Source organism: Bos javanicus, chromosome 25 (assembly GCF_032452875.1).
Source record: "Bos javanicus breed banteng chromosome 25, ARS-OSU_banteng_1.0, whole genome shotgun sequence".
Classification (NCBI taxonomy): Eukaryota; Metazoa; Chordata; class Mammalia; order Artiodactyla; family Bovidae; genus Bos; species Bos javanicus.
Genome location: NC_083892.1, coordinates 29,074,569 through 29,096,709, shown reverse-complemented (window position 1 = coordinate 29,096,709; position 22,141 = coordinate 29,074,569). Strand labels below are relative to the sequence as shown.

At 47.0% G+C, this 22,141-nt stretch overlaps 1 protein-coding gene across 1 annotated transcript in view; it reads left to right on the top strand.

Moving 5' to 3' along the window:
• GALNT17 (polypeptide N-acetylgalactosaminyltransferase 17) overlaps positions 1–21,866 on the top strand; it is a 427,419-nt gene extending 405,553 nt beyond the window's left edge. Inside the window, exons 9-11 of the mRNA XM_061401839.1 lie at positions 4,713–4,808; positions 19,768–19,935; positions 20,392–21,866. Of these exons, the coding sequence (XP_061257823.1) occupies positions 4,713–4,808; positions 19,768–19,935; positions 20,392–20,520 (393 nt within the window). The 3' untranslated portion in view covers positions 20,521–21,866. The remainder of the gene's footprint in view (positions 1–4,712; positions 4,809–19,767; positions 19,936–20,391) is intronic.
• Positions 21,867–22,141: the final 275 nt, after the last annotated feature.

Sequence of the window (22,141 nt, the reverse complement as noted above, 5' to 3'; positions counted from 1 at the left end):
AGTGCAAATTGAAACAAGCTTTTTAAAAAGCAATTTGAACCACATGCATTAAAAGGCTTAATGATAGTCATACTTCCTCTCCATTCTTATCCCGAGCAAATAATCTGAAATGAGGACAAAGATTTGCAAGTAACATTGTTCATCTCAAGGATTTTTTTTCCTTGATCGAAAATTTGAATTTAACTTGAAGGTTAGTTAAATTGTAGTTTGCAATATTTTGCAGCATTTCAGAAGATGTATACAGAAGTTTGATGCAAGAAAAATATTGATAATATAAGCCTTAAGAGAAAAAAAGTCAGGATTATGAAATTAGATTAGCCAGTACTTTAGTAGTAAAGAACCCACCTGCAATGCAGAAGACGTGGGTTCAATCCCTGGCCCGGGGAGATCCTCCAGAGAACGAAATGGCGACCCATTCCAGTATTCTTGCCTGGGAAATCCCATGAACAGAGGAGCCTGGTGGGCTGCAGTCCATGGGGTCACAAAAGAGTTGGACATGACTTACAGACTAAGCCACATCAACAAAGACAAGAGTATGAGAGGGGAAACTTTTACATAGGGGACAGGCAGTTTTTAATGTGGTATTTTCTCACCTTTTCTCAATTATCACTAATCTTTATATGATAATTTTATGATTAGAAGAAAAATAGTTACGAAAAGAGAAACAATAAAAATGATAAAATGCTAGGAGGCTAGGGCACCATTCCACAGGCTGCACACTGCACATTTCACATGAAGCAGAGTGTACATGACATCTCTGGAGCTGAAGGTTGGAATGGCCTTAGAGGTAACATAGAGATCATAATCTGATTTTTGGAGGAGGGAAATCTTTTGTTTTTGCAAATTTTCCTATCTTTTTAAAATAATAAATTCAATACATACAGTATATAGAAAATATAAAGATAAAAACAAAACTTATCTCAAATCCCAATTCCCAGCTATGATCAGTGTTAACATGTCAGGGCACTGGCCTCTGTTACTCCTTTTGTGCTTGCTGAGCCCACCATTTACTGAAATATATTTCAGATGGACGACAGTATTAAGTGGAAGAAATCAAACTGATTCAAATTCAGTCTGGTAACAAAATCTAGCATTATTTAGACAACTCCGATTTAACACTCCTGTGGGTTCTTTTCACTACACCCTGCCTGACCACTACTCCGTGTGTACTTTCTACCTTTTGTTCTTCATGTACAATTCTGTTTGAGTGTTTTTCCATAGGCCTCTGAATATTTCTGGTTTTGATGCTCCAGTCTCTTTCCTCAGTTTTTAACTCGCTTGTTTGGAGGCTTTTTAAAAAGCTTTCTAGTCCTGTAAACTGTATATATCCTGTTCTTAGTCACATTTTGGTAACTTCTATTTTTAAAAAAATATTCTAATGTAAAGGTTTTTTAAAACTTTTTTTGGCAGTGCCCCGTGGCATGCGGGATCTTAGTTCCCTTACCAGGGAAGGCACCAGTGCCCTCTGCTTTGGAAACATGGACTCTAAAATGACATTTTAAATTAACTATACTTCAGTAAGGCTTCCCAGTTGGCGCTAGTGGTAAAGAACCTGCCTGCCAATGCAGGAGACTTAAGAGACGTGGGTTCGATCCATAGTTCAGAAAGATCCCCTGGAGAAGGAAATGGCAAACCACCCTAGTATTCTTGCCTGGAGAATTCCATGGGCAGAGGAGCCTGGTGGGCTACAGTCTATGGGGTCCCAAAGAATCGGGAATGACTGAAGTGACTGAGCTTGCACGCATATTTCAGTAAAAGCTAATGCTCCAATACTTTGGCCACCCGATGCGAAGAGCCAGCTCATTGGAAAAGACCCTGATGCTGGGAAACACTGAGGGCAAGAGGAGAAGGGGGCGACAGAGGATGAGGTGGTTGGATGGCATCACTGACTCAAGAGACATGAGTTCGAGCAAACTCTGGGGGATAATAAAAGACAGGGGAGTCTGGTGTGCTGCGATTCATGGGGTTGCAAAGCGTTGGACACAACTTAAGAGACTGAACAACATACTTCAATAAAAAGAAAAAAGGTAAAAAGAAAGATATGCAAATATGTTATGTCCTGACTCACATGTGTAAGATATTGCCTTCCCAATGCACAAGTACTTCGATGTATACAGAAATATTAAGCCACCAACTCTTACTCAAAATTCTGTGCTTGGCTCATATGGAAAAACCTCTACTCCCTAGTTCACTTTTGCTCATCTTTTTTTTTTCTTTAAGCATTATTTATATGAAATACAGCACACATAAAATATACATAAACCCAACATGTGCAGCATAATAATATAAAGTAAAAATCCATGTAGACATCCTCTGAGTGAAAAATAGAACATCATTAGCATCTCTTTCACTTAATCCTTTTTAACATTTAGCTCAGGAGTCACCTCCCCTTAGTCTCTGAAGCCTCAGATGGGTGAGGGCATCTCTTCGCTGCCCTGGCATAATTCAGTTATTGTACTAGCTCTTCCTATGTCTGTCTCCCTCTTCAGCCCATCCTTCAGAGCAGGTACTCTTTTGGTTTTTTCAGTCTTTGTGATTGTTAAATTTAGCACAATACCAAACCCTTACCAGCTTCAGGAAACATTTATTAAGTTACTGCACAATAGATTTGTTTGCATAAACATCAGGGGAAAATTTAAAAGACTAGCATTGTGATATCATTATATGGAACACATATGCCATAAAACATTAATATTCTTAATATGTAAAGAGCTCTTACAAATCTATAATAAAACCACTTGAGATCTCAATGGGGGAATAAACCAATAATTCTCAAAAAGGGAAATAATTGCTAAACATGAAGGCTTCCAACTTACCATTCAGTGTAAATTTATAAAAATAGGATATCTTTTGTCAGTCCTCCAAACAATATTTTTTTATTAATTTTATCACCTCTAATTTTTACTTATTTTAAAAACTTTGTTAGACTTCATAAGACATTTCTACCATATTGCTCTTCTGTATACAAAAAAAAGAGAAGAATACAAGCAAAATGCCTGGGTAAAAGTATTGCTAAAATTTCATCACTTTCAAAAATCGAACTCTTCTGAATTACTTTTGTACTCAGAAGTTGTCTGGGTTTTTCCATATAATTAACCTTTGCACCACTGAAAGCACTGGCAACAGGCATTTCTTAAAGCATCTATTAATATAAAGGAACTAAAGCTGTGGTGCTGAGCTGTGGTCTCCTAAGCTAGCTTTGTCATTCTTTAAAGATTGCTTGCTTTGGACCATCTTTGGAATGTCTGATTCATCACTTCTCTCTATACCCCTCTTTATGGACTTTTGGAATCTTGGGTTTAAAAGAATGCTTCTCTTCAAGAAGAAAGAAAAAGAGAATCCATCCTAGGTATTTCAAACATAAGTATTTAAGACAAGGAATTGGTTCCAGGAGAAAAGGGGTGATATTCAGTTATCAGAAGCTGCCTTTCCTCTGGCTTGAAACCAGTAGGCTACAAAAAAATGCTCCTCTACTGATTTTTTTTCCCCCAAGCTGGTGTTCTTGTTCTTTCTCCCTCCCTCCCTCTCTCTCTCTCTCTCTCTCCAGCTTTATTGACCTATAATTGACATATGGAAGTGTTAATCGCTCAGTCGTGTCCTTACTCTTTGTGACCCCATGAACTGTAGCCCACCAGGCTCCTCTGTCCATGGGATTCTCCAGGCAAGAGTACTGGAGTGGGTTGCCATTCCCTTCTCCAGGGGATCTTCCCCACCCAGGGATTCAAGTCGGGTCTCCCCATTGCAGGCAGATTCTTTACTGTCTGAACCACCAGGGAAGCTAATATTGTATAAGTTTAAGTGGTATAATCTCCACAGTAGCAGCGCAACCACCTCAGATCGCCCCAGGTTGCCATCTTGAGTGAATCTGGCGGGAGGTGCAAGATGAACCAGCCACTGGGAGACTTACGTTTTCACAGCCCTTGGGCCCTGTGTGTGTTAGTCGCTTAGTCCAGTCTGACTCTGTGCGACCCCACGAACTATAGCCTGCCAGGCTTCTCTGTCCATGGAATTCTGCAGGCCAGAATACTGGAGTGGGTAGCCTGTCCCTTCTCCAGGGGATCTTCCCAACCCAGGGATCGAACCCAGGTCTCCAGCGTTGCAGGTGTATTCTTTACCAGGTGAAACACGAAGCCACAAGGGAAGCAGATTCTTTACCGTTTGAGCTACAGGGAAGTCTGGTTCAGATGGTAAAGTGTCTGCCTGCAATGCAGGAGACCCGGATTCAATCCCTGGGTTGGGAAGATCCCTGGAGAGGGAAATGGCAACTCACTCCAGTACTCTTGCCTGGAAAATCCCATAGACGGAGGAGCCTGGTAGGCTACAGTCCATGAAGTCGCAAAGAATTGGACACGACTGAGCAACTTCACTTTAAATGGTACAGCTTGTTAACTTGATACGTTTAAGTATTGCAAAATTAACACCATAATGTTCGCTAACATGTCACATATGCTGAGAATGAGGGATTACATGCTTGGTAGGGTACGTGGTCACAGGCAGAGGGTCAGTGCCCACACCACCCACTGAAGGACTGTCTTTCTTGCTAAATGATCTCCTCCAAGATTCAAGCTTTGGTCCTTACTTGGGGGTGGGGGTGTGGAGGGGAGGTCTCATGGCATCTGGAAGTCAGAACCAAGTCGAGGTGGAGTGGTGGGTGGGGAGCAGTCGCTCCACCAGATGAGATCTGACGGGTCCTGTTTGGCCTATTCCCACAGCTTCGCAACAACAAGGCAAAAGACGTCTGCTTGGACCAGGGGCCAATGGAGAACCACACGGCAATACTGTACCCGTGCCACGGCTGGGGACCCCAGGTAGGAGCCCTGTCTCTGACCAGGAAGGGAGTAAGTTCACTGCACCTACTGGGGATTCGTAGGACTTCTGGAAACTTCTTTTGTCCTCTCCTTTGGTAGCTATTGACTGTTCTGAGCAGGCGAGGGGCTTTCTGGTGATTTCTCTACAGGAACGAGGGAGAAGATTCATAGGTGGCTGCGTCAGCACAGATATTAAGAGGATAAAGGGGCGCATTTTCTCCTGAAAGGAAACTGTGCTTACATTTTGGTGTCATTTGCTAATAGGCAAATAGATGTCATGTGTACGTATGTTTGCTGATAACCAAGCAAGCCTGCTTACAACATCAAAGAAAGCGTTAGCCGCTTCCCTCATGAGAACCTGATTGGTGTGTCTGTTCCGAAAGGCCATCATAAGCTTTTCTTTAATGTTTATTTATCTATTCGGTTGCACTGGGTCTTATTTGCCTCACACAGGATCTGTAGCTGTGGTATGTGGGCTCTAGTTCCCTGACCAGGGATCGAACCCAGGCCCCCTGCATTGGGAGTGTGGAGTCTTAGCCACTATCATCAGTTTGGTGGTGAGTATGGCCCTGTCTGCAAGAAGCGGTACAGGTGCCGAACACTGACTGGGAAAGAGTGATGTGCTGGCAGTAACATTTTAAAGAATACATGTGTCTTCTGGTCTCTCAGGAGATAGCAAAGATAACCAAAGAGGGCAAAACAATCGACCAACACAGTAAAAGTCGAACTTGGTAAATGAATTTCCTTTGACAGCTTTGTGTTAGGCCATGGTGTGCGTGCGCATGCGTGTGTGCATGGACGTGTGCACCAGGAGAGCTTTGCAGGTCCTCTAGAACTGGGAGAAAACAGATCCAAAGACATCATTAGACTTGGCATGCATAAAAATGTAAAACACTTTTATGTTACCCAGTAGTAATAAAAGGCACGCCAGAACTGGGAAGACATATTCAATTTCAGAGGCACACGAGATGGTTGGTTCAAAGCCAGACTCATATTCTCCTTTTGTTCGTCTGTGAAAGGAAGACAGTGGACACAATGCCCCGTAAGCTCCCTTCGTCTCTCTCGTGCTCTCTGAACACACACGTTCAGCTGCAAGGTCACGTGCATCAGGCATGCACACGTCCTCACGTGCGTTCGTGGCTCGTGGGTTTGCTCTGCTCTGGACACTTGTGCTTTCGTGTTAAGCTGGCATCTGGAAAGAGACGAGCTGTATTTCCTCTGCTGTCGCCGCAGGTGGTTCTCATAATCCAGACCCCCGTTTCCTTCATTGTGTGACTGGTCCTCTGAAAGTAATTCCAGGCAGATTGAATACTGAGTCCTTTGCTCCTTGTGGTTACTCTAGGAGACAAGCAGGCGGGGTGGAGAAACTGAGGCACAAAGATGCCTGTGAGCAAAGCCGACCAGAACCCAGGCACTTTAAATCCAAATCCAGTCCACAGAATTCAAGATAATTTCCTGCCTACTCCCTGCCCAGACAGGAGCTGGTCACCAAGTTCTCCTCTCCTGCTGGGAGCTTGGTCGCCTTCATAGCCCAGTGCAGAAAATATCTAGAATTCATCTTTTTCCCACCCCTCCTGCATTCGCACTTTTCCAAATGGATGCTCCTGCCACTTAGTTGATGATGGGACAGCAAACCAAATCAGGCTCGTCCTTAACCCCCCAGTTCTGGGAGGAGCACCTGTACGCACGGGCCATGGTTGTTTTCCATCAGCTGATTTTGCGAAAGCAAATCTAATCTTTTTTTTTCATTTTCTGTTCTACCACATGTCCTGAATTAGAGTGCAGTCTTGGTACTGCTTGCTCTCCACCTGCCAGGCTGCCTCTCCCCTCGCTCATCAAGCTTTCCTCCTATTCCTTCCCAAACCCGCTCGCCCTAGGCTCGGAGTGGTTCCCCACCGGTCACGTGTCCTGACATGCTTTTAAACCACTTCGTAAAGTGCTGTGGGCAAACTGAATCAAAGCTCCTGTAACTAGGCGTGTTTCACAGACATTGTTAGCTTAATTAATGGACTCTGTGTTGTAATTTATTATCAGACAGCAATTAAACAGAGATAAAATAGGCACTGAGGAGGGTAATTTCCTGTCTTCAACATGTGTTTGTCAACAAGATGGAAACGGTTCCCGGCCTCTCAGAAGAGCCTGCTCAATCACGAGCTAGTGACCAGCCTTGCTCTGGTCTGATTACTACTTTGCATCAGACAAACATCGGTGTCTTTTCCGAGCCAGTGTTTTGTTTAAAGGTATTTTTCTTTAAACTGGCTGTCTTTTATCTTTAAATAAACTTTATATCACAAGCATAGAAAAAATAGATGTCAAGGGCGCAATAGCAGCCTTTGGTGTCAGCTTGATCCTATTTAGAGTGGGAGGTCTTCTCTAAGAGGCCCAGGGCTCCCCTCCCCCAGCTTTTGCCATCTTGGGCCCAGGTCTGGCGTGGGGTGGGGGGTGGTGGGGTGACTTCACTGGAACAGCCAAGGTCTTCCTGCCAGGATATCGGCTGTGGGATTGTCCTCCTCTGCCAGCTCCTTCTTGCTCTCTCTTCCAGTCTACCTGGTCAACCTGTCAACCTTCCCCATTCTAGAAGGCAAAGATCAAGAAGAGAGCACAGCGTGGGCAGCACTGGGCCCGGGGCATCGTTCTTTTAATTCCCCTCCAATGGCTCTGAGGCTCCTCTCAAGTCCTTCTGTCCAAGCTGCTGCCTGAGGTCCCTATGATGCAGTTCACACCAGCTCAGTGCCATGGCTGGCTTGAGACAGGGAACAAAATGTTGACGATAAACCCATTTCTGGTTTGGGCAGCGTTTAATCCTGTACCTGTCAGGCAGGTAGTGACCACCCTCCCCCCAGCTCCCTTTGAAAATTGAGATTCAGGCTATGCCAGGCCACTTTTCAAACCGTCCCATGACCTCTGGTCTTCAGTGCTGGGCTATACCATGTGATTCATGGGAGGAGACCTAGCTCGTGTCCTTGAGCCGCCAGTGTCCTCTAGTTCACAGCAAGACACAGAAGGAAGACTTGAAGCAAGCGTGGAGGTAGTGCCAGGCAAGTGTACTGTAAGAGCAGAGGTGTAGAGGCGGGGGTGGGGGTGGGATACGGCGTGTTCGGGGGGACATCAGTGTGTGTGCGCTCAGTCATGTCTGACTGTTTGCAACCCCAGGAACTGTAGCCCACCAGGCTCCTCTGTCCATGGGATTTTCCAGGCAAGAACACTGGATAGCCATTTCCTTCTCCAGGGGATCGTTCCAACCCAGGGGTCAAACCTGCATCTATTGCATTTCCTGAATTGACAGGTGGATTCTTTACTACTAGCGCCAACAGGAAGCCCCAGGGCAGCCAACAGGCACAGAGTATTGAGAGCCAGGATGAAGGGTGGGACTCCCCACCCAGCATCTCAGCCATGGTCCACAGGGAGCCACCAGGAACTCATTACAAATGCCGATCCCTGAGTCCAACCCCAGACCTGCTGAAGGTGGACTCTGGGAATCTGCATATTCACAGGCATCTCCAGATGCTTTCTTTTTCCATCAACACCATTTACTGGGCATCCGTTATGGGCGAGGCTATAAGGTAGCGATCCCATGTCCTTGTTTGCCCACATAACATAGATTAATGCCTAGTGTGTGCTGATGTTCAGTCGTGGCTGACTCTTCATGACCCCATGGCCAAGCTCCTCTGTCCGTGGAATTTTCCAGGCGAGAATGCTGGAGTGGGTTGCCATTTTCTACTGCAGGGGATCTTCTCCACCAAGGGTCAAACCCACATCTCTTGTGTCTCCTGCCTTGGCAGGCAGGTTCTTTATTACTGGCGCCACATGGGAAGCCCTATGCCTAGCATACCAGCCTGGTTTTTTCTTTCAATTTATAATGCTATTTCAGTTTTTATGTAATGTTGTTTTCACTTTTAAGGTTAATTTTAAGGTTAATTCATTGTTTTTATAATGTAGCTTTGCGAGTTTCTTTTAAAGTTTTATTTTCAATACTTTTTAGTATTTCACAGGGCTTTTTGCACTGCCCCACTGTGCTTCCTTGAGAGCCACAGGAGAGAACAGTCTTAAGCATTTTTTTTATGTGGGTCATTTTTAAAGTCTTTATTGAATTTGTTACCGTATTGCTTCTGTTTTGGGTTTTTGGTCATAAGATACATGGGATCTTAGCTCCCCAACCAAGGATCGAACCCACCCCCTCTGCATTGGAAGGCAAAGTCTTAGCCACTGACAGCTAGGGAAGTCCCAGTTTTGCAAGTTGTTGACAAAGCGTATGGTCAAGTGACCCCACCACAATCAAGAGCAGTTCTGCAATGCCCCAACACTCCCCTGAAGCCCCTCCTCGTTTGTCCCTCCCTCTGTCCCCCAGTGCTTTTATCCACCTCCAAGTTGAGGATCAACTTCACTGGGCGTGTTCCCGTGCACCGTCCTTACAGCCTCACCAATTCCAGTGCGGTCTCCTCATCCCTGAGCTGAGGACCCCAGCGCCCAGCAGCCACGCCATGGATAGGGCATGGCCAGCAAGAGCTCCGAGTGCAGGGCCCCTGGGGACTCCACACAGCACTCTTTGAAAGAGCTCCAAGCTCTAATGGGGCCTTCTGGAGATGAGGTATGCCCCTTGGAGAGGAACTGAGAGGAGTCAGCTCTGTTTAGGAACTCCCCAGTGAGTTCCAGGGAGGGTGTCACAGGTCTCCCCTGTTTGTCCGTCTGTCAGCACATTTAGTCTTCCTCTCCCCTCTTTGCTGAGAAGCACACATTCCCTCCCCCAGCTAATTCATCAGCAGAGTGATAGATGAGAATTCCTTTATCCCGTAATTAAATGTAATCTGATCTTGGGCTTCCTCTTTGATGGCTTCACCGTTTAAGCGATCCATCATTCAAACACCTTGTCACGATGATGCATTTTGCCAATAAGGCACCAGTGTCCCCATGGAGTGACAGGGCTTAGTGTGTGGAAGGCACTTGGAAAACACCGAAGTTAATGACACCCAGCAGCCTCCGCTTCCAGATAAAGTCGTGTAAGTGGTGGGGCGCAGGGGACGGATCCTCGGAGAGCATGTTGGAGTTTGCACCCCAGGGGGAGGTGGCTTTGCCCCAGCAAGAGGCTCGTGATTCTGGAGCAAACCTCTCACCTTCTGTAAGAAGCAAACCCTATGATCGCTCAATTCCTGGAAACCACTACAAAGCAGGGAAACCTTAGCTCTTGAGGGAAACCAGCGTTGGAGGAGCGAGGGCAGGTATTTGTTTATGTCTGGGAAACCTACACACATACAAAAGAGACCACAGAAAGCAGGAGAGACCATACCAGGGACACCCTGGAGCGGGACACCCTGGAGCTTCTGTGCTGCTGTGTTTCCACTGCCTGTCTCTTATGCAGTATTTTGGGCTCCCTTGGTGGCTCAGCGGCAAAGAATCCACCTGCGATGTAAGAGACTCGGGTTCGATCCCTGGGTTAGAAAGATCCCCTGGAGGAGGAAATAGCAACCCACTCCAGTATTCTTGCCTAGAAAATCCCACGAACAGAGGAGCCTGGAGGGCTACAGTCCATGGAGTTGCGAAGAGTTGGACACGACTGAGACAGCTGAGCATGTACACACCTGCAATATTGAAAAACAGAAAACCTCCCCTTGCATTCCGGTGCAACTCTATGAATCCGTGACGCCTCGCTGCAGATTCTCTTTTTGTTGTTGCTGTTCCTCTAACTCATCTTCCCTCACAATATTCAAGCCGTTTCTGGGTTTTTTATGTCAGGGCTCTGAGCTCTTGCCTCCTGGGCTGTCCCTTCATCCAGTACTCACGAGCATCCCTCACGCCCACCCTCTCTGCAGACCTGGGAGAAGAGCAGAGTTACTTCCCTCTGCTCCCTGAGACTTGGCGGGGGACCCCAGCCTTTCTGTCTCCCATCTGTTTTGCTTTTCCATTTCCAATCCCTGGTTCTCTCTTTCTAATCACCCCTGAAAAGTGGATCTCGCAGACCACATACAGAGAACAAGTGCTCGACGTCTTAGATGGCTTGCAGAACTAAAGGCACGGGTATTTGGTTTTGCTTAAGGGGGCCTCCAGGTTAAGGAGGAATTCCTGTACTTTTCCTTTCTTGCCAGAAGGGGTTGATGAGCTCTTCTTTCCAGAAAATCAGAGTTACAGTCCTAAGTTGTTTTCCAGTGGAGATTCTTGGTTTAAAGTTTTACATCTCCTTAGAAGTTGAATTGATCTTCGTCCAAACACAAAAAGTGATCCAGGCAGGTTTTTGTTTGGTTTTGGCTGCAATGCACAGGATCCTAGTTCCCCAACCAGGGATCGAACCTGCGCCCCCTGCGTTGAAAGCACAAGTATTAGCCACTGTTCCACCAGGGAGGTTCCAGGCAGGTTTTTGTGTTACTGTTAGGCTTGGAATAACGAGCTCAGAACACTAGGATGGTGGCCACATTAGCAGCTGAGCCTTCCTGCCTCACCCAGAGCCGTTCAGTTCAAAGTGAGTCACTCCTTATCTTTTTCTTGTTTCCTAAAGGTGCAACACCTAATTGGTGAATTTGAAAAAGACAAATTTAAATCATCTATAATTCTACCACCTTCAAACAACCATTATCATTTCTGAGGCTTGCTTTCAGCGTTTCTTCCCCCCAAAGAAATATGTTGGTTTTAGGTGGTTCTCATATCACTGAATTAGTAAGGAAACAACATCGCTACTTCTGAAGGATGATGGAGGGGGAGGTGAAAACACCTGGAGAAAAGGGCTCTTGTGTTCTTAGCACCACGACACGCAGCAAAGCAAGTGCCAACTGTTCAAGTAGCCTCATTCCCTGATTGTTCAGTTCAGACAGTGCTGAACATTCCAACTCGGTGCTGAGGGCAGAGCTGCAGAGGTCAGTGGGGCTCCGGCTGTGTCCCAGGGGACAGCGGGATAGGGGTCCTGGGACAGACCGTAGTGCAGCTCTGAATTTGGTGGGTGATGGAGCCAGAGTGCTGGACCCCAGAAAGACAGGTGTCTCCACATTCATTGCAAGTAGCAAGTGCTTTGTCTGGAAATACTGCGCTTTAATCCAGCACAACGGGCCTTCCCTAGTGATCCAGTGGTCCAGTGGTTAAGAATCCGCCTTCCAGAGCAGGGCATGTGGGTTCTATCCCTGGTCAGGAAACTCAGATCCCACATGCTGTGGAGCAGTTAGGCCCTCATAGCACAGCTAGAGAAGCCTGCAATGAAGACCCAGCAGAGCCAAAATTAAAAATAAAAATCTAGCATGATGAGTCATAATGGTGAGGAGAGAGGCCTTGGGGACCACCACCCCACTAGGATCTGACCCTCTTTACAGGAAACATATTGAATTCTATAGCATGCCTTTAAGCTCCCAGATCGATTTTTTGAAAATAATGATTATTTATGTATTCTGTTGTTGTTGTGCTGGGTCTTCATCACTGCATACAAGCTTTCTCTAGTTTTGGCGAGCAGGGACTGCTCTCTGGTTGCAGGTACAGCCCTCTCATTGCCGTGGCTTCTCTTGTGGCACAACACGGGCTGTAGGGCGCCCAGGCTTCACGGCTTATTGCCCCCACAGCATTGTGGCATCTTCCTGGACCAGGGATCGGACCCATGTCCCCTGCATTGGCAGGCGAATTCCTACCCACTCCACCACCAGGGACATCCCCGGATAGACTTTTCAGTCCACTTTGTTGAAGTATAAAGTTGGTACAGTAATTTGTATCTGCTTGAAGTGTACAGTTGGCTGAGTTCTGGCAGTACACACCTATGAAATCCCTTGCTTAATCAAAACACAGAAAGTTTCTGTTGCATTTCCATTTTTGTTCTTAATTTATTTTTAATTGAAGGACAATTACAATATTGTGTCGGTTTCTGCCATACATCAACAATGATCAGCCATAGGTATACCTATGTCCCCTCCCTCGTGAGCCTCCTTCACACCTCCCACTCCATCCCACCTTTTCTCTAGATTGTCACACAGCTCCAGTTTGAGTTCCCTGAGTCATACAGCAAATCCCCACTGGCTATCTGTTTTACGTATGGTAGTGTGTATCTCTGAATTTCCACTGACGCCCCTAAAGATTCCTCCTGCTCCTTTTCTCCACCCCAGATCCTAGGCAGCCACCGTGCATACACTCTGATACAGTTGAAAATATTTTTTTTTCTGTATTGAATTGAGTTCTGGCATGCCCTGGACAGTGATGAAGAAAGTCTGTTTGTTTGTAAAAATGTACGCATGTACTCATTGTCCCCAGAAACCACTCTCATGGCTTCAGCCACACAACAAACAAATAAATTCACCCCAGAGCAGTTCTGAATCAATGGAACCCATCTCTCTATCTCTTGGGTAGAAGCTAGATAAACTGCATTTTTCATTTACCAATGGTATTCTACTCTGACTAGGCCTGATTTTGAAATGATGAGAGAGACCCTTAATATGAAAGCAATTGCAAGCCATGTTTTTATTGACAATCCGATAGATTTTGCTGTGTTCCAAAGTCATCCACAATTATTTGGCTGGCTTTTGTTTATTTGGCTATAACCTGCATATTTTAGTTTTCCCTCAAGGCTGTTAAATGTGGGTTAATAGTTTTATGCACCTCTTCGATCATTTCAAATAGAAAATTCCTTTTTCTCTTAAATGAGAATTAATTGTATTTGAGCTCAAAGGGTTTTTTTTTTTTTCCTAATGCATTAGGGTTGTGGATAATGACATTTATTTCTCCTCAGCAGCAAAATCTAAAATAATCCTGTTCAATTCAAAAGACATTTATAGAGCATTTGTTTTTTGCGAGATACTTTTCTTGGTCCTTATGGTATGTAACAATGAGTAGAATGCTGCAGTGCTGAAACAGCAGCAAAGACAAAAGTCTCTAACAGGGAAAGACACATTAATAGAATGTAGAAGTATATAAATTGAAATGCATCACATGATGCGGTGGCTTTGTGGAAGGAAGGGAGATGGGGTAGGAGTATGTATAATTGGGGGGATTAGGTTTCAAAATAAGAATTTTTAAAAATAATTTTATTCATTTTTGGTTGTGCGGGTCTTCCTTGCTCTGCACAGGCTTACTCTTGTTGAGGCAAACTGTTCTCTAGTTGCAGCGCACAGGCTTCTCTTGATGGGAAGCAAGGGTCTAGGGTGAGCGGACTTCAGGAGTTTTAGCTCGCAGGTTCTAGAGCGTGGGCTCAGTAGTTGTGGTACACAGACTTAGATGCCGTTCAGCATGTGGAATCTTCCCAGACCAGGGATCAAACCTGTGTCCCCTGTATGGGCAGGCAGATTCTTAACCACTGAACCACCAGAGATGTCCGGGGTATATCTTATACAGGGAAGACCTGCTGGGAGCCGGCGAGAGACATTCCGCTCGTGACAAAGGTCATGAGGAAGGAGGCTCGGGATACACAAAGGCGGGATCGAGCCTCGGGAGTCTCCCCGGATATTCTCGAGTATCTTTCCCCAAAAAACCAGAGTCTGCCTACTTTATTGCTTTGTGCTCTCACCTCTGACTTTACTAGGGGCTGTCCCCCACCACCATCTCGCTCTCTCTGTCAAAGAGTTAACTTACAGCTCCAATTAATAAAGTTTCTGGGCAATTAGGTGTGTTTAAATCCAAACCCCTCAGATGGCTCTCTAACTCGCCTGACAAGTTTACCCGGACTCCTACAGCTATGCATACGATTGTTTACAGTCTCCCAGCCTCGAGAGGCACAGGAAGCTTAAGATATTCAAATAGCTTAGAACCTCTCAGAGAGTTAGAAACTGTCAGAATAAGACTAGTAAGGGATGTCATTGATGAGTCTATGTTTGTTGCCAAGTTTTCACATCCCCTGAATTGTATCCTTAAATATGTATTAATTAATAGTTGGTATGTAGAAAAAATAAGTAGTGGCCTTGGTGTTAGTAACTTTAGACCCTTAAGGTAATAAATTCTTTCCTTTGTTGTAAACCTATTACACATCCACCCTATAGGAATGCAATTTTATCTTCGGAAGATGGTGCCAAACCTTAAAATAATTACTCTTAGAGAAAATAAGTCTTTGTTGATAAGTCCTTGTCAAGAGTCATAAAATGTTAGTAGGCCTTCTGGCCAGAAGATGATGTAAATCACCTAAACCATTTGTATACGATAAATTTGCAGGAAAGAAACCCTGGTTTTTGATAAGAATCAAAGACTGCTGACTTTGCATCCCCTATTATCCTCTATGTGTAACTTAGGGTATAAAAACCCCTGTTGAAAATAAAGCTACGGGCCTTGCTCACCAGCGCTTGGTCTCCCCATGTCATTCTTTTCACATTCTGGCTGAAGTCTCCATCTGGAGCGCGGAACCCACCATGCTTACTAATTATGCCTGGGCTTCTAAGACCCACTCGAGAAGGTGTCTAGGGTGAGGCAGCTTCCGCTATTCGAGAGGGCGCCTGCGGCCTACGTAAGTGGTGCAAACTTCTTGTCTTGAAGTTTTATTGGTCTCCCGCGTAAACCAAGCTACTCAGCCTCTTTTCTCCACTGAATTTTCCTACTGAGCTATCCTCACTCTATTATTCTTTATATCTCTAATTGGCATATAAATAGTCGCCTAGGCCGTCTCTCCTTCGAATACCCTGGATCAGCTGGGGCTGGTCCCCGGCAGAAGACCGTTGGGTGTTTTTGAGAATCTTCAAGTTGTCTGTCAGACTAAGCCAAGAAACCAAGAGTTAACACTGAAAAGATGAGTTGGGGAACCTATAGCAAAAGATCATGGCTGAGAAAGTGTATCCGTAAATCTGTGGGCAGTGGGAGCCTCTGCAGGTAGAGGCAGAGAATGGTAGGATTTGAATGTGCAGGATCGGGGAGGACAGATGGAAACGGGGAAGGGCTGGAGGGAAGAGGACCAGTCACAAGCCTACTTCAGCAGTTCAGGTCCCACAGTCAGCTGGGATCTTAGGAGGAAATGCATAAGAAGCTGGCCCTTCTTACCTGTGGTTCCAAACCTGCAGATTGAACCAACCAATCATATTATACATATTTCTTGAAAACATCCACGTGTAAGTGGACCTGCGTAGTTCAAACCTGCGTTGTTCAAGAGTCAGCTGTACACCCAAGAGGGGACTTCCCTGATGGTCCTGTGGTTGAGACTTCAATGCAGGGGGCAAGGGTTCGATCCCTGGTTGGGGAACTAAGATCCCATGTATAGAGTGGGTAAAAAAGAGTGAGAGAGAAAACCTGTGCAACCAAGAGAACTGATGTTCACACCAAAACTTATACATGACTGTTTGTAGTGGTGTAATTTAGAATAGCCCCAAAGTAGAAACAAACCAAGCATCCATTCCCTGGTGTGAGAAACCGCCCTCCCCTAGAACGGAAATCCTGCAGTACCCTCCTCTCCTGCCCTGCCCACCTGGCTGGGGGCTGGGGGCTGGCCTTTACAGTTCTCCGAAGTCTGGGTCTCCCTGTCTTCATGGCCTGAAAGACCTCAGAAAGGAGAGCTTCTAATCCCAGTGGCATTTAGCTTCGCTCTTTAAACATCTGGGTCACAGATACGCTCAGTTAATTAATGTTCTTAGCGCTGCGCGTGTGCCTGCTGGATAATAGATTGATTCATAATTTCAATAAGCAGCTGTGTATATCTTTCCCCCGAACATAAAGGCAGCTTGCTGTCATTCATCACTTTGCATTTGGTGAATTTGAATATATTCAGAGAGACATTGTCGAAGGAGGGATGGGGGAGGGCTTCTGATTTTTTTTTTTTTAACCGTTTTGCCTGTAACAATTACTCTGATTTGAAACTAATTTGGATTTAAAACACATGTTAACCACATCTCTCTCTCTCATGGGCATTTAATAAACTCCCTGTCACTTGTTTCTAAGGGGATCAGGAAGACTGCCTTTGGGGATCAGAGCAGAGGGTTTCTGAGCAGTTTTCACTGGACGAGAAATCCCCTATAGAGGATCTTATCCTCTGGAGAAAAGGCACATGTGTCCCGGGCAAGGCTGTTTTCCTGCTCCATTTCTGGCCAGAAATGCCCAGGATCTCAGAAGCCCAGGATCAATCTGAAAGGAGATCCCTCCGCTGCTCAGCTCCTGGGCCAGGGCTGCCAACCATTGGGTCTCTGGGATCCCAAGGATAGAAGCCAGAGCCCAGGCAGGTTGACCAGATGTCTTCAGGCTTGTTTCCTTTTCTTTGAAACAGGAAGGGTAGTAGCACCTAATTCATAGGTTGTTGTAGAAATTACATTATTTCTTCTCTGGGGCCAAGGATGCCTCCAACACATGCTGGCTGATAATATTATTTTGTAATGGATTAGGGATCTCTTGTTTATTGATGATCATCACTGCAGCTCCAGCCTCTCAGAGGATCGTGAGAACAGACATAAAGGCTGTGCTTGCAGCTCGCCAGCCTGCACTTGAATCATCTCAGAGGGAACACAGCCTTCACTGCCTGTCCCTAGGCTGGGCACACAGAGGACATGTTTGTGGGTTTCAAGAAATAGCCGTGGCTGCATTTTGGAAATGTTGATGTTCATCACATTTGTCACGTGCTCATTCACAAACATGTTGAGAGCCCTTGGTCTGTGATTGTCTTCTAGGAAGGAGTGAAATAAATTAGACACAGTCCCTGCCCCCAAAGGAATGTGAAAGATGGGTGAATGTATTTGTTCAAAAATTAGAATACAGGAATTTAAACAAAATGAGCAGGCAAGAGGGGCCAAGACACCAAACTAGTATGGACTCACAAATAGTTGTGCAAAGGGTTGACAGGCGACATTATCTGTGTATCAGAGAGCTACTGCTGTGTAATAACTACCCCCAAACCTTAGTGGCATAAAACAGTATACATGTATGACTGCTTATGAGTCTAAAGATCAGGTGAGCAGTGATCTGGACCAGGCTCAGATGCTTTGGGTTGGATTCAGTCATGTGTCTTCCTTCCATCTGCTAGCAGACTGGCTGAACGCTATCTGATCCATGATAACCTCATTCACTCATCTGATGGTTGACCAGCTAGCTGGTTGGTTGAACCACGTGTCTATCATCCTCTAGCAGGCCAGCCTGGGCTTACTGCCACGGTAGCAGTAGGGTTCCAGGAGGGTGGAAATTTGCAAGCTGTATACCAGGAACAAACACCTCCTCCTTTCTGCTACTTTCTGTTGGTCAAAGCAAGGCAAGTCACATGGCCAACCAGTATTCCAGGATGAGGAGAGAGACTCCACTTCTTAATGGAAATTCCAGCAAAGTCATGCCGCCCAGAAAGATGTGGCCACTTTGGCAATTCACCCCATGCTACCTACCATTTGCTGTAGCACATGGAGCAGAGGGCAAGGCCCAGCACTGGACTGCACATTTAGGATATTTCTGCCTTTTCATCATTAGAAATAACATTGCAGTAAATCCCTTGGAGTAGGAAACACCAACCCATTCCAATATTCTTGCCTGGAAAATTCCATAGACAGAGGAGCTTGCTACAGTCCTTGGGGTCACAAACAGTCAAACACAACTGAGCGACTGAGCATGCAAAATACCTTGTAAATTTTTTCTTCCAGCTTTACTGATGTAACTGGCATACAGCACTGTATAAGTTTAAGGTGTACAGCATAATGATTTGACTTACATCTTGAAATGATTATCAGAGTAACCCATCAACTCACATGGACACAAAATTAAAGAAATAGAAAAAGAAAATTTTTTTCTTGTGATGAGAGCTCAGGATTTACTGTTTTAACTTTCATATGTATATATGGCAGTGTTAATTATATTTATCATGGTGTACATTACATCCCTGCTGCTACTGCTACTAAGTCGCTTCAGTCGTGTCCGACTCTGCGACCCCATAGACAGCAGCCCACCAGGTTCCTCTGTCCCTGGGATTCTCCAGGAAAGAATACTGGAGTGGGTTGCCATTTCCTTCTCCAGTGCATGAAAGTGAAAAGTGAAAGTGAAGTCGCTCAGTCGTGTCCGACTCCTAGCGACCCCATGGACTGCAGCCCACCAGGCTCCTCCGTCCATGGGATTTTCCAGGCAAGAGTACTGGAGTGAGGTGCCATCGCCTTCTCCGACATTACATCCCTAGTACTTATGTATCTCATAGGTGGAAGTTTGTACTTCTTGACTGCCTTCATCCAGGTCCTCCTCCTCCCCCACCCTCCCTACATAAACTTTTGTTCACAGTTATATTTTCTTGGGATAGGTGGAAGGTTTTTTTTTGTTTGCGTGTTTGTTTGTTTTTTTGGCTATGCCACAGTTAGTTAGTTCCCCGACCAGGGATTGAACCTGGGCCCTCATCAATGAAAGCACCAAGTCCTAACCACTGAACTTCCAGGAAATTCCCAAGATTTTTAAAAGTAGATTGATTGGATCAAAGGAGAGAAACATTTTAAAAGTGCAGAGTTCACATTTTGAAATTCCTTTTCGAAAGGTGGTAGTCATTTACCGTCCCTCCAGTCCATCTTAGGCTCACCTTGACAAAATACAGATAATCTCTTTTTTAAAAAATATGGTGTCTCATTGTTTTGATTTTTATTTAACACCTAACATGTTGAATGCTTTTTAACATGCCTGTTTCTTCTTCAGTGAGCTGCCTCTTTGGGCCCTTTTGCAGCAGGATAGATTTAATTGATCCCAGTTAACAAATGAGGAGGAAGTGGAGGCTCAGAGAGGTCAAGTGACTTGTTCAGGTTGGCCCAGCCAGCTGGAAGCAGAGCCAACATTAGAATTCAAATGTCCTGCTTTTTCATTTATTCCTGCTCCCCTTGTGGTTGAACAGAAGGCCAGACTCCTGAAATACTGGCCATGGACATGCTTAGGAAGAAGTCAGAGAGGGGCCCAGGGAATCTGTGTCCAGGCTTCGCAAGCCGAGGGCCTCCTGGGTGGAGCGCTCCTATGAGTGGGGTTGGGGTGGGGTGGGGGACAGTGCCAGGCCTGAGACGGTAGCCGGGACTGCAGCCCAGACAGTCGTGGGGCACCCATGTCCCCTCGTGATCTCACCTCTGCCGCCCATGGCCCTGCCACTCTGCTTTTTCCCCAGCTGGCTCGCTACACCAAGGAGGGCTTCCTGCACTTGGGCGCCCTGGGGACCACCACGCTCCTCCCTGACACCCGCTGCCTGGTGGACAACGCCAAGAGTCGGCTGCCCCAGCTCCTGGACTGCGACAAGGTCAAGAGCAGCCTGTACAAGCGCTGGAACTTCATCCAGGTGAGCCCTCCACGGACAGGCTGGGCAGGCAGCCTGGAGCAGGTGAGGATGCCACGGGCTTCCCCTGGAAGGGCAGCAACAGAGTGCAACCCAAGGTCTCCCAGCTTGAGGCCAGACACTAGACTCAAAGCGTGTTCAGGGGGATCCCAGGAGCCTTTCCCTCTTAGTAGCCAGGCACTATGGTAATTCTCTCTTTCTCTCTACCCACTCCCCACCTCCTTTCCCTGTCTCTGGCTCTCCCTGGCTCTCTGTGTGTCTCTTTCTATCTCTGTTTCTCTCTCTCATTCTCTGTATCTTTCACCGTCCATCTGTCTCTCTCTTTCTCTGTCTGTCCTTATCTGTCTCTCTGTCTCTCTTTTGTCTTCCTCTGGTCCTGTCTCTGTCTCTCCATCGCTGTCTCCCTGTCTCCTTCTCTGTCTGTCTGTCTCCCCTCCTCTCACCCCCACCTCCTCCTAGAACGGCGCCATCATGAACAGAGGCACGGGGCGCTGCCTGGAGGTGGAGAACCGAGGCCTGGCGGGCATTGACCTCACGCTCCGCAGCTGCACGGGGCAGAGGTGGACGATCAAGAACTCCATCAAGTAGTGGGGGGAGCCGGGCCCCGGGGACAGGGGCTGCCTTGCTCTGGACCAGCCACACTGGGAGAGAAACAGCAAGACACCGGGGGGTGCTCAGTGGGGCTTCTCCAGGGCAGCCTGGGGCCCCCGGTGGAGACTCTGCGTCTTCATCAGGCATCCAGCTTCCCGAGGCTCATGCACCCAGGGAAAGGCCCCTGACCGTTCTCTGGGAACCCAGAAGCCGTGTCTTCTGCAGCCCGATGTGGATCTGGTACCAAGGAGCAACACAACACATCTCTTGGTCATCTTCCCACCCGCCGTCAGGACGGGACTGGCAGGGGCCACTCCTTTTTCTCATCTCACAGCAGCTTCTCCTCAGCCTTCAACAAAGGGGAGGGGGCTGGGCCATATCCTAGCTCCTCCTCCTCCAAGAAGGCAGCGAGGCCCTGGGACTCAGTTTCCCCCAGGTTGCCTCTGCCCAGATGCCCATTTACAGCCCAAGATCACCACCCCAAACCTTCCAGCCGGTGGCCTTGGACTTTGCTGGACTCCCACCCCTGAGATGACCTGGGAGGATGCTTCCCTGGTCACCTGGGCGCCAAGGTGCCTATGTGCCAGCTCTTCCGCCTGTGTCCTCAAGAGGGAGCCAGAGAGCATACGGCCGACCTCGGCTGTGAGGGGCCCCGGCTGGAACCGGCTGTTCTGCCCTGCCTGCCCAGGGACCGAGCATCCCCCAGACACGCCGTTAACTGCCGCCGCGGGGGCGGCAAACAGCCTCCACCTGGAACTTAAGGACTGCCATCAGCACGGCACGGGGGGCCAGGACTCTGGAGGGTGCTCATCTCGTGTCTCCCCGCACTCTGCTGGCTGACGGGAGTAGGCAGCCGAGTCCTCGCGGAAGAGTAATCCTATTTTTCCGATTGCCCTCTGGTTAGGGTGCACTTATAAATCAGAGTTAATATATGGACGCGTGTGCATGCGTATGAAGGTGTGTGCGTGGTGTGTGTGTGTGTCCGGGTGTGTGCGTCTGAGTGCGTGGTAGAAGAGGCGTAGAGGTGTGACCCTGGACTTGTCGCTTTATTGCCCACCCGGCTCAGGTCAAGGATGCGAAGAAGCTTGCCCGAGGCGGGGGAGAGGGTGGCCACGGTCATTGGCGGGAGGACGTGGCTGGGCCTTGCCCGCTGTGCCGCCCCAGATGGAAGGCTGCCCTTCCGCCGGTTCCCATCTGTCTCCCTCATGCTGTCCGGACAAGCCCGGCCCAGAACCAAACTCTGTCCCTGCCCAGTTTGGGGTTCACAGTGTCTCATTTGGTGGCATCTTACTGGTGAAGGTTCCCCCCCACTTGTGAAATAAATACATGTGAGCAATTCCCAACGCAGCCTGGTTCGCTTTTTTTTTAATTTTTAATTGGAGGATAATTGTTATGTTGGTTTCTGCTGTACAACAACGTGGATTAGCCATAAGTATACATATATTCCCTCCCTCTTGAGCCTCCCCCCCACCTCCCCCCAGTCCCACCCTTCCAGGTCATCACAGAGCACCCAGCTGAGCTCCCTGTGTTACATACCAGCTTCCCACTAGCTGTCATGGGCTTGTCTGATGGCTCAGTGGTAAGGAATCTGCCTGCCAATGAAGGAGACATGGGTTCG